Below are 12,903 nucleotides of genomic sequence, written 5' to 3'. Positions count from 1 at the left end.
GTTTTTGTGAATTAAAAATTATTCTGCAAAAATTAGCATAACTGTCCTTGCCTTTAAGCATCACTCTGGTGAGCTGGTATTAGGAATAATGAGAAGAAACTTGTATCAACCCTGCCCCCCACCACTGGTTAAACTACAATATGCTCTATACACCGTGAATCACTTCTTTTAAGAAAGTTATCTTGTGAGATGGCAGCTGCTTATACCTGGAAATGTAGAAAATACTTCACTCACAACGTTTACGGAGACTAACTGATGAGGAAACACCCACGGCAGAGACAAATGAGACGGAGCTGTGCGCTCAGGGATGCACGGGCTGGGATGCAGGAACCGAAACTAGCACCAAGTGGCCCCTGACCTGACGTGATTCTGCAGGGAATTGCAGCAGATACGTTTGCTGGGAAATCAGGCAACGCTCAAGGAGGAGGAGGCTGCAGATTTGTAATTTAATAACGAGGAATTTAAACTGTTGCCACAAGAGGAGGGCCATTTCTGGTAGAGCAAACCTCCATGCAGAGGCCTGGACTTGGAAGAAGGCGGTACACTCTCCGGACAAGCAGGATGCTGGGCGGAACTTGGCTGAAGTTTAGGGAACAGGATGGTGAGAAGAGTCTGGGGAGTCAGGTCAGGGCCACTCTGTGAGGGGCCCTGAGTGTGAGAGTAAGGAAGGGAGACCGCAGTCCCCAGGCAAGGGGGTGCCCAGGGAGGCACGGGGGAGAGGGGGGCATATGCCCACCTTCTCTGGGGGAAGATGCCTCCCCCCTCCCCAGGCCCCACAGGGGTGGGAGGCGAGGCTGGGGGATTTGCTTCAGAACACAGACGGGAATCTATTGTTATAGACTGTATCTGAAATGAAGAAAATTAGTAATCAGTAATGAGTTAAAATAGAGATCATTTCATTTGGAATTAGACAAATCCTTAAAAGGTGCTACATACACATGGAAGTTCATTTATCTTCTGGTGCTGAGTCAGGTTTTGGTTTTAGTTTTGTTTGTTTTCCCTTTTTTCTAACCAGCCACAATGAAAGCAGGGCTGGGGTAGAGTTCTCAGTAGCAGTGACTGCATTCCGGAGGGAGGGGCAGTGAGCAGGGTCTCACCTCCTCGCCTGGATGCAGCTCACCGAGCTCTCAGGGAGGAGGGCGAGCTCCCTGCCGTCTTCCGCGGTCCCGAGCCCTCGTCCTTCTCCAGCCCGAGGTCAGAGAGGTGAGCGGTCCCTCCTTCCTCAAGGGCACAGCCCTGCCTTCCCCTCCTCAGGAGTGTCTCCTGGGATGAGCCCTGGGTGTGGGGCCCTGAGAGGCTGCCCCCGGCAGCTCCCTGCAGTACTAAGGGCTCCTCCCAGCGTTTGCCAGCAGCTTCCGTGCTGGTGCTTGTTAGGGCCGCTGGGCTGGGAGGACGTGACCCACAGAAATGTGTCATTTAGTGAATCCACAAAGTGGCATCACTCAGCCCGGGTTGTTAGGATCACATCCAGATGGCCCTCAGGAAACATCTGATAGAAATTGGTAAGTGTAGGTCACCTGAAATGCATCTAGAGAGAGGAGATCCTGGGGCAGGGAAGGGCTTAGGGGACAGGCAGAGCCAATGATAGCCAGACACAGGATAAGATAAGGCCTGGGTGGGTCAACAGGGAGACATTAGAAGAAGTCATTAAGGGAGCTCAAGGTCAGGTCTGGTTTCTAACTGTGATACTAATTTTTTATCAAATCAAATCCTGGCCATGTACTTCCTATGTGGAGTGAAGGCTGCCTTAGAAACTGGCATGTTTTTATATCTACAGTACTTCTCTCACTTCCTGAACAAGTATTGGCCTGGGAGCACGTCAGTACCCTTTATTTTTGTGGGGTGTCCAGGCATGCAGTGTTCCATTTCCAGCAGCATCGGGAGAGACTGACACCACCCTCAGCAGAGGGAGCAGAGCTGTGTTTGAGGGGAAGCATCTCCAGTTATACAAGGTCAATTGGTTCTCTGTAAAAAGTGACAGTGTCCACGTGCAGTCCTAAGGGCCCTTTGATCCATCACACGTGACAGGTTGGCAGAGTAAAGACTCTTTTCTTCCAGCAGTGACGAGAATATGTTCCTGTTTTGATTGAAGTACATAACCAGAAACAGACTAAAAAGGCATTATAGAAACTCTAGAAATGAGTCAAAGATCTACCACAACCAAGCGAACGCACCATCAAAAAAATGTCACATTTAAAAGGGTAGGAAACCTGTGGCATTTTTTAGTCACTTTTTAGTGCAGCTTGAGGAAAGTGGCAGCCAGATCCCCAGCCCCCTTTTGCAAACCTGAGAGACAGCACACTGATCTGTAATGTTCTAACCTGTCTGTGGGCTGCCTAAGGACTGGTCTTTTGACACCTAACTCAGAGTTCAGACAAACAAAAATGGCTCAGATCTCAGAATAAGGGAGCCATGGGAAGCAGCGGGTATGATTTGTAAAAACGGTTGCAAAGGTAACTATAGACCCACAGACACCAAGGACAAGCGATTACTGATTGAGGAGTACAATAGGACAGCTAAGGCCCCAAGAGTAAGCAAGAGTGAGACTCTTAGAAAAGCAAGACATTTAAAAGCAGATGTATAAATAGGAGAACTGGGGAAAAAAAACACACGCACTGGTCCAGAGACAACACAGGTCTGAAAAGACCCCTAAGACATCACATTAGGCTGATTACAAAGGTCTTCCCCTGTGTAGAGCAAGTATAAGAAGACTGGGAGAGGTGGCTGTTTTGTAAAATGCCCAGTTTTCAACAAAAGATCACCAGGCATACAAAGAAACAGTAAAACTAGGCTCATTCAAAGGAACAAAATAAATATCCAGACACCATACCTCAAGAAACAGGTTTTGGACTTACTGGAAAAAGATTTTAGAACAACTATCTTATGTATGCTCAAAACGTTAAAGGAATACACCAACAAAGAACTAAAGGAAATCAAGAAAACAATGAAATGAAAATGAAAATGAAAGCACAACTTACCAAAACTCATGGGATGCAGGGAAAGCAGTACTTAGAGGAAAATATAATGTAAAAGCTTACATTGAAACAGAAGAAACATATCACAATCAGCCACCTAACCTTACACCTTAAGGGACTAGAAAAAGAAGAACAAATTAAATTGAAAGCTCAAAGAAGGAAGGAAATAATAAAGATTAGAGCAGAGATAAACAAAGAGAGACTAGAAAAACAATAGAAAAAATCCATGAAACCAAGAGTCGGTTCTCTGAAAATCAACAAAATTGACAAATCTTTAGCTAGATTGACTAAGGAAAATAAAAAAAAGAAGACTCAAATAATTGAAATCAGAAATAAAGACAAAGACATGGCTACATATTTAACAGAAATAAAAGGATTATAAGAGATTACTATGAACTGTACACTAAAAAACTGGATAATCCAGGTGAAATGGATGAATTCCTAGAAACACATACTTACCAAAACTAAATCAAAAAGAAACAGAAAAGTTGAATAGACCTAGTAAGGAGATTTAATTGGTAACCAAAAGTTTCCTGGCAAAGAAAAGCCCTGGACCAGATGACTTCATGGATGAATTCTACCAAATATTTAGAAGACCTAAGAAGAACCAACACCAATCCTCTCAAACTCTTCCAAAACTTAAAGGAGAAGGAACACTCTCTAACTCATTCTGAGGCCAGCATTTCTCTGATACCAAAGCCACATAGACACTACAAGAAAAGACAACTGTAGACCAACATGCCTTATAAACAATGATGCAAAAATCCTCAACAAAATACTGGTAAATCAAATTTAGCAGCATATTAAAAGGATTATGCACCATGACCAAGTGGGATTTAGTTCTGGAATGCAAGGGTGGCTCAATATATAGAAGACAAGCAATGTCATATACAGTATTAATGAAATGAAGGGGAAAAGCACAGGATCATCTCAACTGATACAGAAAGAGCACTTGACAAAAGTCAGCACACTTACATGATAAAAGCACTCAAGAGACTAAGAATAGAAGAAACTACCTCCACATAATAAAAAGCCATATATGAAAACCCCACGCTGAACATGATAATTTTTGGTGAAGGTTGAAAGCTTTTCCTCTAAGATCAGGAACAAGACAAGGATGCTAGATTTTGTCACTTCTGTTCAACATAATACTGGAAGTCCTAGCCAGAGAATTAGGCATGAAAGACATCCAAATTGTAAAGTAAGAAGTAAAATTATCTCTGCAGACAACATGATTTTATAGGTAGAAAACCCTAAAGATCCACCCCCCCCCCAAAATTGTTAGAACTAATCAGGGAACAATGTTTCGGGATACAAAATCAATACCCAAAAATCAGTTGCAATTCAATACACTAGTAAGGAACAATCCAAAAATAAAATTAAGAAAGCAATTCCATTTACAACATTATCAAAAAGAATAAAATACTTTGGAATAAGCTTAGTCAAGGAGGCAAAAGACTTGTACTCTGAAAACTACAAAACATTGCTAAAAGAAATTAAAGACACAAATAAATGGAAAACCATTCTGTGTTCATGGATTAGAAAACTTAATATTTTTAAGATGTCAATGTTTCACAAAGTGATCTACAAATCATTTTCAACAAGGGTACCATGTATTCAGAAAGGACAGTCTTTTCAACAATTGGTGCTGGGAAAATTGGATATTCACATGTAAAGGAATAAAATTGGACCCTTACCTTACACCATACACAAAAATTAACTCAAAATGGATCAAAGTCCTAAACATAAGACCTAAAACTATAAAACACTTAGAAGAAAACATAGTATAAAAATTTCATCACATTGGATTTGGCAATGATTTCTTGGATATGAAACCAAAAGTACAGACAACATAAGCCAAAATAGATAGCAATATAACATATAGCTATAAATGCTTACATTGAAAAAGAAGAAATATCAAAACATAACAACAGAATTTAAAACTTGGATACATCAAAGAACATTATCAACAGAGTGAAAAAGGCAACCAATGGAACAACAGAAAATATTTGCAAATCATATATATGATAAGGGGTTCATATCCAGAATATATAAAGAACTTTGTACATCTCAACAACAAAAAAATCAATCTGATTTTAAAATGCACAAAGTACTGCAATAAACATTTATCTAAAGAAGATACACAAATGCCCAATAAGCACAGAAAAAGATGTTTGTTAGGGAAATACAAATCAAAACCATAGTAAGATACTACTTCACTCCCTTTAGATTGGCTATTTTTTTTTTTTTAATGGAAAATAAGATGTGTCGGCAAGGATATATAGGAAACTTCGTGCACTGCTGGTAGGAATGTAAAACAGTGCAGCCACTTGCAAGACTGTTATGGCAGTTCTTCAAAAAATTAAAAATAGAATTACCATATGATCCAGCAATTTCACTTCTGGGTATATATCCAAAAAAGTTGAAAGAAGGGTCTCAAGGAGATATCTGTACACTCATGTTCACAGCAACATTATCCACCATAGCCAAAAGGTGGAAACAATCCAAATATCTACCAACAGATGAATGGATTAAAAAAATCTGGGATATACATACAGTGGAATATTATTCAGCCTTAAAATGAAGGAAATTCTGACACATGCCACAGAATGGATGACCCTTGAAAACGTTAAGTGAAATAAGCTAGTTACAAAAGAACAAAAATTATATGATTCCACTTATATGAGGTATCTAGTCAAATTTATAAAGCCAGTAAAATGGTGATTGCCAGCGCCTGGAGAAAGAAAGGAAATGGGGAGTTAGTTTTTAATGGGTAGCAAGTTTCAGTTTGGGACGATGAAAGAAGTTCTGATGGATGCACTTGGAGGGCATTGTGCTGAATGAAAGAAGTCAGACAGAGAAAGACAAACACTGTATGATATTACTTACACGTGGAATCTAAAACCTATAACAAACTAGTGAATATAACAAAAAAGAAGCAGACTCACAGATATAGAGAACAAACTAGTGGCTACCGGGGGGAGGGGGGCAAAAAAAGGGTGGGGAGTGGGAGGTACAAGCTATTGGGTGTAAGAGAGGCTACAAGGACGCATTGTACGACACGAAGAATAGAGCCAATAGTTTGTAATAACTGACAATGGAGTGTAACCTTTAACAATTGTATACAAAATATACACAGTAAATATTAGTTGTTTTACCTCTCAAAAAAATTCTGAAGATGAATAGTGGGGTGATAGTGACACAACAATGTGAGTGTACTTAATGCCACTTAAAATACTTCAAAGGGTAAATTATATGTTATGTATATTTTACCACAAGAAAAATTTAAACAAACTAAAAGTGCATTTTCATTTAGGTGAAATGTTAGCAATGAGACCCAGACTGATACAATGAGAAACAGAAAGTTTCCTGCCTATGAACTCCCTGTGGTAATGGGAAACTCTACTCGTCCCAGCCACTGCTGCAGATTTCCTGGGCACTCTGGGTGGGTGCCACCACGCCCACCCTCAATTTCATGTCAGTGACACAAAGCCCATTGCGACTGTACCTTGTTTGGTGTCACGCGGTGGCAGGACAGGACAGAATTTCTCAGTTCTTACCAGGGAATATAGTCATCATCAACTTCACACAGTGAGAGTCTCAAATTGCCCACAATCTTATCTAGCTCTTGCCAGCAGGAACACCTTTTTTATTTAAGGTAATGAACTCTGAATCATTAATACAAATCAAGAGCTGAACGACGGAAAGTTACACACCCATGATTCAATCAAGATAAACGCCAAGAGGCCACGTGCTCCCACCCCCTGTGATTTGGATGCTTATATTACCCAGCTATGATGAGCGAGCCAGTTCTGACTGAAACTGCTTCCCACTGAAAACGGGTAGCGGAAAGTCTCCCAGGAGATTGTCTGTTAGGCAGCTTCCCCACTGTTTCTTGGGGAACACAGTGCGGTAAATAGATCATCTCAGGGGGCTGTCAAATAGACAAAACAGGAGTGAAGGTAACAAAATCAGCCCTTAGCTAACAACGTAAACTGGCATTAAGAAGAAGAAAATGGTGATTGAAAGAAAAGTGTTACTTGAAAGTAATAAAGCCAAAATCAGGAGAAAAAAGCAGAAAGCAAAACCAAAGTAAGTGTAAATGAGAAAATAAATTAAAATGAAATTTGAAAATGACCTAACAACTTTCTAATAGAGAGAAGTGAATCCAGTCAAGCTCTTCAGGCTCCAATCTGGAGGCAGGTAAAGTGAGGTGTGAACAATCAAGGCCACTTGCTTCTGTTCTGCAGGTGACAGCTGAGCTAGGACCCTTACCTGTGCACCTCTCCCCTGCATCCTCCTTTCATCCTTCCTCCCCTTCCCTGGTTGATTCTTGGCCTAAGGTAGTTCTTGAGGACCAAGCATTGGGTTCAGATTGATTTAGGGAATAATATACATCTTGATGCATCTTGAGGGCTTCCTATGACTGAGGAAAGGACCAGTAAAGGACAAAGACTCAGGAAAAACTGATGCTCAGAGAGGTTGTGTCCAGATAAGAGGGCAGAAAAGCAAAGCCTGGCCTGGAACTGCTCTGTCTCTCATTTCCCTGAACCAAGACGCCCCAGGTCCTGAGCTGAGCAAGTCCACACCCCTTTATGAAGCAGGGAATGCGTTTTGTCCAACGCTGAACTCCTCATCGCTGGCTTCCAAACCTGGCAGGAACATCTGTGTCTATTCTACATCTCATTCCCAGTAGGGAGACAGAATTCACAAAGGCACCAAACAATCCAGCATCTTTGTTTCTATGTGGAACCTTGAGCAAAGATGGCAGATCCCTAAGAACAGAGCCACAGCCTGGGCTGGGACAACAGCAAAACCACAGCACATAGGTGTCCATTCAGGATCCTGAGGTCAGCAGTTCTCCAGGTCTTTTCTGACCACTGCCCTTGGGTGCACCCTCACCTCCTAAACCCAGCCCTAAGGTGACCCAGACTTGCCTCTGCCCCACCAAGAACACGATTGCGTTGTACAGTCTTCCTCCCTCTCATCCTCTCTTTCTTCTGTGTGCTCTGGGAATCTATCTCACTGCACGTAATTAATCATAATAATAAACAGGAAAATAAAGGGCTACTTCAATCATACCTTAGAATATTCCAGAGTAACACAGAAATTGACCATTGTGTAACTCGGAGCCTCAGTTTCTTCGTCTGTAAAATGAAGACACTCATGGAGAAAGATTAAATGATATGATGCACCTGAAATGCTTAACACCATGCCTGGCTCACAATAAACACTCAGTAAATGTCAGACACCAACCACGGTTCTTCACCTTGACACAAACCCCAGCCTCCCTTTCTAGATGCCACTCCTTGTAGTACTCAGGGGTGTTGTTTGCTCATTTTCTCACATTCCATTTGCCATGGTGTCCAGAGCATTTCTTATCAATTTCTCATCAATTCCAGATTAATCTTCTTCTTCCCGTACAAAAAGTGGGCACAACAAACAAAATGAGAAAGTGCCTCTTTTCCTTTACGATAAGCATCGTTTGACTATAGCCACCTCTGTTCTTCCAGGCCACTGTCATGTTCACGTTGAGATATATTGGAGTTCTTACTCCGGAACCTGTGAATGTGAACTTATTTGGAAATCTGGTCTTTGCAGAAGTCATCAAGTTAAGATGAGGTCATGACAGTGGACCCTAATCCAATATGACCTGGGTCCTTACAAGAAGAGAAGAGACATGCACAGAGGGAAGATGAAATAAAGACACAGAGGGAGAACACCCCATGACAGTGGAGGCAGAGATTGGAGTGATGATCTACAAGCCAAAGAACTCCAAGAATTACTGACAACATCATAAACTAAGAGAATGACCTGGAAGAGATTCTCCCGAGACCCTTGCCCTGCCCATGCCCTGCCAAGACACTGATTTTGGACTTCCAGCCTCCAGAATTATGAGAGAATAAATTTCTGTTGTTTTAAGCCCCTCAATTTCCAGTACTTTGTTACAGCAGCCCTAGGAAACTCATACAGGGAGAGATTTAATTCCTTTCAGTTTAAAGGTGCCCTGTACTGTTTGACAGGGGAGGGTTTTCAAAAGACCCTAGATATCACAGTCAGGTTCCTTTAATAAATGACTCATGTATTTATTATTTATTTAATCTAAGGATAGAAAACTTATTGGCGATGTAATTCACTGACCATTTCACTTATTATTACTTGGGTACATATGGATGAAAGAGTGTTGCCACAGTAATTTTGCATTCCATTCTGACGATATTTTTTGGAAACTCTCAAATTTTCTTCCAATATGTAGGAGCTTTTCCTATGTCTGAATTTTCCATCAGTGGGAACTTTAGCTAATAAAGCATTTGCTGCAGCATACACAAGAGCTCCCCAGGGATCTCTTTCCACTGCTCAAGTGATTTTTCTCTTCTCTCTCTTCTCAAAAAGAAGGATACTGAATCATTAAAATGTTCAAAGCTCTGAGAGGAAGATAAGCCATTCAGGTTGAATGATTAAGAACATTAAAAAACACAAAAGAGAAGGCAGGAGTTCAAATCCAAATAAACTTCATTTGTCTAATGCACATCAAATATTATTTATTTTGAACTTCTCTCCCTTGGCCATAGCTGTAGTGTGAGGTTAAGTTCTGGTATTTCCACTACCTGCCCTTCTTTCTTATGCACAGCTCCTTCTAGAAAAATGCCCTGACCTTCGACTCTTCTTCAAAACTGCTCTTCCTTAGCTCTTAACTGATCCCTCCTCAAGGACAAAGTGAAAGGTAGAGTATGCCAATAAAATAAGCAGAGGTTTTCAAGCATACCACAGGGTAATTGGGAAAATGACTGGAAGATGAGTCATGTGCTTCAGGTCCGGAGCTCACCCTATAGGTATTTAGGGTGCATGGCAGACAGATGCACTCCTGTCCATGCATCCAAACCAATGTAATATAATCTCAGAGACAGCTTATCCTTTTATTTTATTTTATTTTTTTTAAATTGAACTGATTGATTTTATCCTTTTTTTTTTTTTTATAAATTTATTTATTTATTTTTGGCTGTGTTGGGTCTTCGTTTCTGTGCGAGGGCTCTCTCCAGTTGCGGTGAGCTGGGGCCATTCTTCATCGCGGTGCGTGGGCCTCTCACCATCGCGGAGCACAGGCTCCAGACGCACAGGCTCAGTAGTTGTGGCTCACGGGCGCAGTTGCTCCGCAGCATGTGGGATCCTCCCAGACCAGGGCTCGAACCCGTGTCCCCTGCATTGGCAGGCAGATTCTCAACCACTGCGCCACCAGGGAAGCCCTAGCTTACCCTTATATATGCCAGAAGAAAGCCACCTCACCATAAAACTCTTAGAAGAGAACATAGGCAAAACAATCTCTGAAGTAAATAGTACCAATGTTTTCTTAGGTCAGTGTCCCAAGGCAATAGAAATAAAAGCAAAAATAAACAAATGGGACCTAATCAAACATACAAGCTTTTGTACAATAAAGGAAACTATAAACAAAATGAAAAGACAACATACGGACTGGGAGAAAATATTTGCAAATGATGCAACCAACAAGGGCTTGATTTCCAAAATATACAAATAGCTCATACAACTCAATAACAACAACAACAAAACCCAATTGAAAAATGGGCAGAAAACCTAAATAGACATGTCTCCAAAGAAGACAAACAAATGGCCAACATGCACATGAAAAGATGTTCAACACTGCTAATTGTTAGAGAAATGCAAATCAAAACTACAATGAGGTACCACCTCACACCAGTCAGAATGGCCATCATTAAAAAGTCTACAAATAACAAATTCTGGAGAGGGTATGGAGAAAAGGGACCCCTCCTACACTGTTGCTGGGAATGTAAACTGGTGCAGCCACTCTGGAAAACAGTATGGAGGTTCCTCAAAAAACTAAAAATAGAGTTGCCATATGATCCTGCAATCCCCCTCCTGGGCATATATCAAGAGAAAACTATAATTAGAAAAGATACATGCACCCCAATGTTCATTACAACACTATTTACAATAGTCAAGACATGGAAACAACCTAAATCTCTATCGACAGATGAATGGATAAAGAAGACGTGGTACACATATGCAATGGAATACTACTCAGCCATAAAAAGCATGAAATAATGCCATTTGCATCAACACAGATGGACCTAGAGATTATCATATTAAGTGAAGTAAGTCAGACAGAGAAAAAGAAATATCAGATGCTATCACTTCTATGTGGAATCTAAAATACAACACAAATGAATTTATCTAGGAAACAGAAACAGACTCACAGACATAGAGAACAGACTTGAAGTTGCCAAGAGTGAGGAGGGCTGGGGGAGAGATGGATTGGGAGTTTGGGATTAGCAGATGCAAACTGTTATATATAGAATGGATAGACAACAAGGTCCTACTGTATAGCACAGGGAACTATATTCAATATCCTGTGATAAAACATAATGGAAAAGAATATGAAAAAGAATGTGTATATATACATAACTGAATCACTTTGCTGCATGGCAGAAATGAACACAACATTGTAAATCAACTCTATTTCAATAAAATTAATTTTTAAAAAAGAAGAAAGTCACCCAACAAGGTTTTTCTTAAGTTGAAATAGTACTTACTCTTATCTATATCATCTAAAAGCCTGTATTAGGAATATATTCACTGTGGAAATGACTTAGAATCTACTTACATGAAGGAAACTTAAGTCTAAATCCCAATGTGAGCTGAAAATCTCAAGTAAGTAATGAGCATATTTTTATATTTTTTATGTTGAATAAAAAGGCCATATAAATGGTTTGACTTCTAACAGTTAGTACACAGATCTTATATTTGACATAATTTAGGTCGAGTGTATAATCTGGGAAACAAGATCAGCACAAAAGCACCATGAAAGAGAAAAGACGATAACTGAAAGCATTCCAAACACCAGCACAGAGAGACTGAGCGTCGTATAGTTCATGGTCATCCAGAAAGACATCTGAGAAATGGCACCATTTTGGAAGCTGTTCACGTGGCAGAGACACGGCTTAGTGAATACTGCCTCGGTTTCCCATGAACCTCCCTATGTGCTACAGGTAATGCAAAGGGTCCAGGACGGATGATGCTGCAGGCAGTGGGCTGCCTTAGAGGATCGAGCACCACGCTCGGGGGATTCACTGCTCTTGTAATGAGAAGATGCAGACCTGCTCCTTGCCTGGGGGAGGCTGGCCTCTCATCTCTCAGGACTGCTGTTTCTCTAGCACACCCTGAGAATGGCCTGGATAAAATGCAGCTAGAGCCTTCACTCTTAGCCTATCTAGAAAGAGCACACAAGCACTCAGGGTCCATGTGGATTGCATCTCCCCACATATCTTGAGGCTATTTCAGTGCGTAAGGGAACCAAATAAAAACACTATTTAGGGGAGGATGCAGAGAAATTGGAACCCTTGTGGAAATGCAAAATGGGACAGCCACTATAAAAAACAATATGAAGGTTCCTCAAAAAAAGTAAAAATAGAATTAGCATAATAAGCTCCAGCAATTCCTCTGCCGGGTATATGTCCAAAACAACTGAAATCTGGATCTTGAAGGGATATTTGTATACCCATGTTTATCACAGCATTATTCGCAATAGCCAACAGGTGCAAACAACCCAATTGCCCGTAGATGGACGAATAGATCTCTTAGTCCATTCAAGTTGATATAACAAAATACCACAGACTGGGTGGTTTACAAACAATAGAAATTTATTGCTCACAGTTCTAGAGGCTGACAGTCTGAGGTCAGGGTGCCAGTAAGTTTGGGTGAGGGCCCTCTTCTGGGTCTCAGACTTTTTTTTTTTTTTTTTTTTTATTTATTTATTTATTTATTTATGGCTGTGTTGGGTCTTCGTTTCTGTGCGAGGGCTTTCTCTAGTTGCGGCAATTGGGGCCACTCTTCATCACGGTGCGCGGGCCTCTCACTATCGCGGCCTCTCTTGTTGCGGAGCACAGGCTCCAGA

The 12,903-nt window shown here is 41.0% G+C and overlaps 1 protein-coding gene across 4 annotated transcripts in view; it reads right to left on the bottom strand.

Annotated features, from left to right (window-relative positions):
- Positions 1–12,903, bottom strand: part of LOC309621939 (contactin-associated protein-like 3) — a 91,740-nt gene that overhangs the window by 16,714 nt on the left and 62,123 nt on the right. For 3 of the 4 annotated variants that reach the window (XM_082409210.1, XM_082409211.1, XM_082409212.1), the window contains exon 4: positions 737–846. The exons of the other annotated variant lie outside the window; for it this stretch is intronic. In XM_082409210.1, the coding sequence (XP_082265336.1) occupies positions 737–846 (110 nt within the window). The remainder of the gene's footprint in view (positions 1–736; positions 847–12,903) is intronic. 4 annotated transcript variants of the gene reach the window in all.

Source organism: Balaenoptera borealis (genome assembly GCF_965194805.1).
Source record: "Balaenoptera borealis genome assembly, contig: HAP1_SCAFFOLD_1242, whole genome shotgun sequence".
In the NCBI taxonomy this organism is placed as follows: Eukaryota; Metazoa; Chordata; class Mammalia; order Artiodactyla; family Balaenopteridae; genus Balaenoptera; species Balaenoptera borealis.
This window is presented reverse-complemented; position numbering and strand designations above follow the sequence as displayed.